We start from the raw sequence: 3,528 nt of genomic DNA, 5'->3' as shown, positions 1-3,528 counted from the left end.
AATACTCGAATTATAAAATTATGTTGTAAAGTATGCTCTCGAGTGTTAAGGATACAAAGTGCCAAGTAAATACAACGCTAAAATTTAACCCTTAGAACGATTAGTATTTAACCCAATAGAATAGAGACTTCCTCGTAAAGATAGATTTACCTTATTCCTTTGACAAAACCAATGGACAAGAAAACGACTTAGAATAATAATCAAATAACAATAAATTTTATCTTAGGTAGGATGTACTGGAGGTAATGCGTCTTCCCCTTACATAACTAGTTCTTTACCTGGACTCTCACAAATCATAGGTTTTATAATAACTATAATACTAGATGAAAACTCCTGAAGTCATAATCATAATTTTATGATTATTTCCAAACTTTTTTTTCAACACACACGTTTAAGAGGTAGACCCACCGTTTGACGTCGAGCATGCCACAACAACCCCATCGACCCTTATGCCACCTTTTGGCTTTGAGCTTTTACATGTTTATTAAGTTTTTTCGGTAAAGATTTTGAATTTCATCGGGAGATTTCACACTTAAATTTTGAAGAGCAACGCTAAAGGATATATTTCCGGAAAAATTGTCCTGCCTATATCATTATTTAAGAATGAAAATTAACGTGAATGATTTCCGGGAAACTTAAATTAAAAATAAAATAAGACGCTTTCGCAAGGAAGTCAAAAAAATGCTTGGAAAGGTGGTGTTCTTGGATTGGTGGAGTATAAAGTATAAACTTAGTGGAAGAAAATTCAATATTAAATTTAGTAAAAGAGAATAATCAGCTAAAGCTTGCGTTAATTTGGTGTGTGTGTGAGAGAGAGAGAGAGAGAGAGAGAGAGAGTGTGCGTGTAATTTGATGATCTTGTCTTGCATTTGAGATTATTTTTTTGCAATGATCACTAGTATCTTTTGTACAAAATGTGGATCCATTCTTTACTTTCTTGTTCTTCTCCTTCTTGTTTGCTTAACCAGCAGTGCCGGATTTCCTTGTTATCCCATTGCCAATGTCTCCACTTCATGGAATATCAATCATCCTTTTGATTTTATTAATTTTGATGACGGATCAAGGGTTAGAGTTATCCTTCTCAGCGGAAACTCTGGCCCACAATTCGCTTGTGGTTTCTTCTGCAAAGGGAACTGTGACTCATACCTCTTTGCCATATTTTTCTTTGAAATTGATAATTCCCTCATCCAAAGTTCTGATTCCAGACAAGTGGTTTGGTCTGCCAACAGAAACCGTCCTGTTGCAAGCAATGCAACCCTGCAGCTCAAAATGGACGGAGGTTTGTTCCTGCAAGATGCTGATGGAAGCATAGTTTGGTCACCGCATACTAGAGTTGCAGGTTTAAACTTGACTGATGGGGACAACCTCGTGGTTTTTAATGATAATGGCGCGACAGTTTGGCAATCCTTTGACCACCCAACTGATTGCTTACTTCCTAGCCAAAAGTTTACTGTAGGCCAGAAACTCACTGCGAGTGTTTCCCCGACAAATTGGAGTGAATCCTCCCTTTCACTTTCTGTCACCGACAGAAGATTGATTGCCTCCGCAGGGTCCAACCCACTGCAAGTTTACTTTGAATTTGCAGCTGAACAACTAGAATTTACATTTCTGAATGGGAGCATTCATTTTCTTAGCCGTGCATCTGTCGACTCGAATCATCAGAAGATTCATGTTCCAGCTTCATCATCAGTTCAGTGCATGAGATTTGGCTTTGATGGGCATTTGAGAATTTATGAGTGGAGAAAGGTGGGAAGAAGCTGCAGATATATTCACAGGGATGTTTCTGTCTGAATGGTATGTCGAACAATGTTCTTATCGAAGAGAATGTGGGAATTAAGGCATTTGCATGCATGGGAGCTGCAGTTGCCCTCCAATATCCATCGGTGGAAGTGATTTGCAGCTTATTCTTGGGTGTTATGCAACTGTTCCCTTGTCTTGCGAAGCTTCAGAATATCACAGTTTTCTAGAGATCACCAATGCAACCTTCTTTGCTTTTCAGGCTGACTATGAAAATGTATACTTGGAGAATTGTACGATGATCCGTTCAAAAAAAATTTCATGCAAAGCTGTTATTTTCCAAGACAGTAATCTTGAACCTGGTTTTGGTAAAAAAATTTCCCATCCCAGATTTTTTCGTTGACCGATACGAGAAATGTTTTTGCCCCATTTGGACGTACTGTTTATGTTAAGGTGCAAAACGGATCAACAGCAGATGCTCAGCGAAAGAAGAGCGGTCGAGTGCCAATAATATCAGGGTCCGGCGTCGTATCTTTCATGGGACTTCATATTTTTATGGGAATTATAGTGTGGACTGTGGATAGTTCAGAAGAAAGGAAATGATGAAGAAGCAGAGGAGGATTATATAGATCAAGTACCTGGAATGACCACCCGATTCTCTTATGAAGATTTGAAAGCCATGACAGAGAATTTCACTAAGTTACTTGGAAAGGGAGGGTTTGGCTCAGTTTTTGAGGGGACACTCGCTGATGGCACCAAAATTGCAGTGAACCAGCTTCATGGATCTGGTTGATGATCAAGATGAAGATACGCAACTTCATGGAGCTGAAATAATAAAAACCATGAAGGTTCCTGCATGGTGTTTGCAAAGTGATTGTGCAAAAAGGCCAGCAATGCCATCGGTGGTTAATGTCTTGGAAGGTGTCACGGAAGTTGAAAACCTAGAAGTCATTTTACCCGATCCAACATTACAAACAACGGTGACGGAGGTTACTCCACTGCTACCATCTGTTCTATCTGGACCAAGGTGAGAAGCATTTCATACTTGCCAACGAAGATAATTTATGATATGGTGTCAATGTTGCCTTTCTAGAATTAATGAGTGATATTTTGTGTTGTTTTTCAATATCAGTTGATGTTACTTGTGACCTGCTTTAGTAAGATAACGTCTAATAAGTGTAAAATTGCAGCTACCTGCTCGGGGATAAAAGAAAATTACAAGTCTTTCTACTTCACCATTTGAGTTTATCTATGCGTGTACCGTACCCTCACTCCAGCTTATAATCTTGCCTTTGTTTCTTTAGAAATTCCATTTATGCATTAGGGTTCTGTTTATGTCAAATGGCATCGGGGATCTCAGCTTGAACCTAAATGAAGAATCTTCACACCATTGTGTCTCTTACATGTTTGGAATTACTAAATGAAGTATATTTTGTCTTCGAGGCGGAAGTTGAAAGGATAGCAACAACATAGAAAATATAAAAGGTTTAATGAGCAATGATAGCCTGAATTTGTAGTTTTATTCTCTCAAAATAAAATATTACAAGAATTTTAAATAGGTTAGAAAATTCTATAACATATATATTAAAACGTATGGAGATTTCATTGTGGTCATAAACTCAGCTCACTATGTCTATGACCTTGGTGGAAAAAAAATTGTTTATCTTTGATTCAATGGTATTTAATTGAGAATGGATAGAGCCTACTAGTTGATTATTGGATAAATCTAAATATGAAAGATTGACTAGGCCACCCAAAAAATCTAGAACTCGACCCATAAATTTATTGGAA

General features: G+C 37.7%; 1 protein-coding gene across 1 annotated transcript; it reads left to right on the top strand.

The window, feature by feature from the left end:
- Positions 1-888: 888 nt before the first annotated feature.
- On the top strand, positions 889-2,530 carry LOC118061123 (G-type lectin S-receptor-like serine/threonine-protein kinase SD2-5). The gene is made up of 4 exons (XM_035074520.1): positions 889-1,718; positions 1,864-2,014; positions 2,128-2,238; positions 2,306-2,530. Exons 1-4 carry the CDS (start codon positions 889-891, stop codon positions 2,528-2,530), a joined length of 1,317 nt encoding a protein of 438 aa, XP_034930411.1.
- Positions 2,531-3,528: the final 998 nt, after the last annotated feature.

This window comes from Populus alba, chromosome 8 (assembly GCF_005239225.2).
Source record: "Populus alba chromosome 8, ASM523922v2, whole genome shotgun sequence".
NCBI lineage: Eukaryota > Viridiplantae > Streptophyta > Magnoliopsida > Malpighiales > Salicaceae > Populus > Populus alba.
The sequence above is the reverse complement of the archived record's forward strand: the minus strand, read 5'-3'. Positions and strand labels throughout refer to the sequence as shown.

Excerpts from the sequence above, each read along its gene's own strand:
- LOC118061123 (XM_035074520.1), top strand. The coding sequence starts at position 889 with ATGATCACTAGTATCTTTTGTACAAAATGTGGATCCATTCTTTACTTT. Across the intron at positions 1,719-1,863 it reads ATGAGATTTGGCTTTGATGG|TTGCCCTCCAATATCCATCG; the intron begins GCATTTGAGAAT and ends TGGGAGCTGCAG. Across the intron at positions 2,015-2,127 it reads TTCAGGCTGACTATGAAAAT|ATTTTTTCGTTGACCGATAC; the intron begins GTATACTTGGAG and ends TTCCCATCCCAG.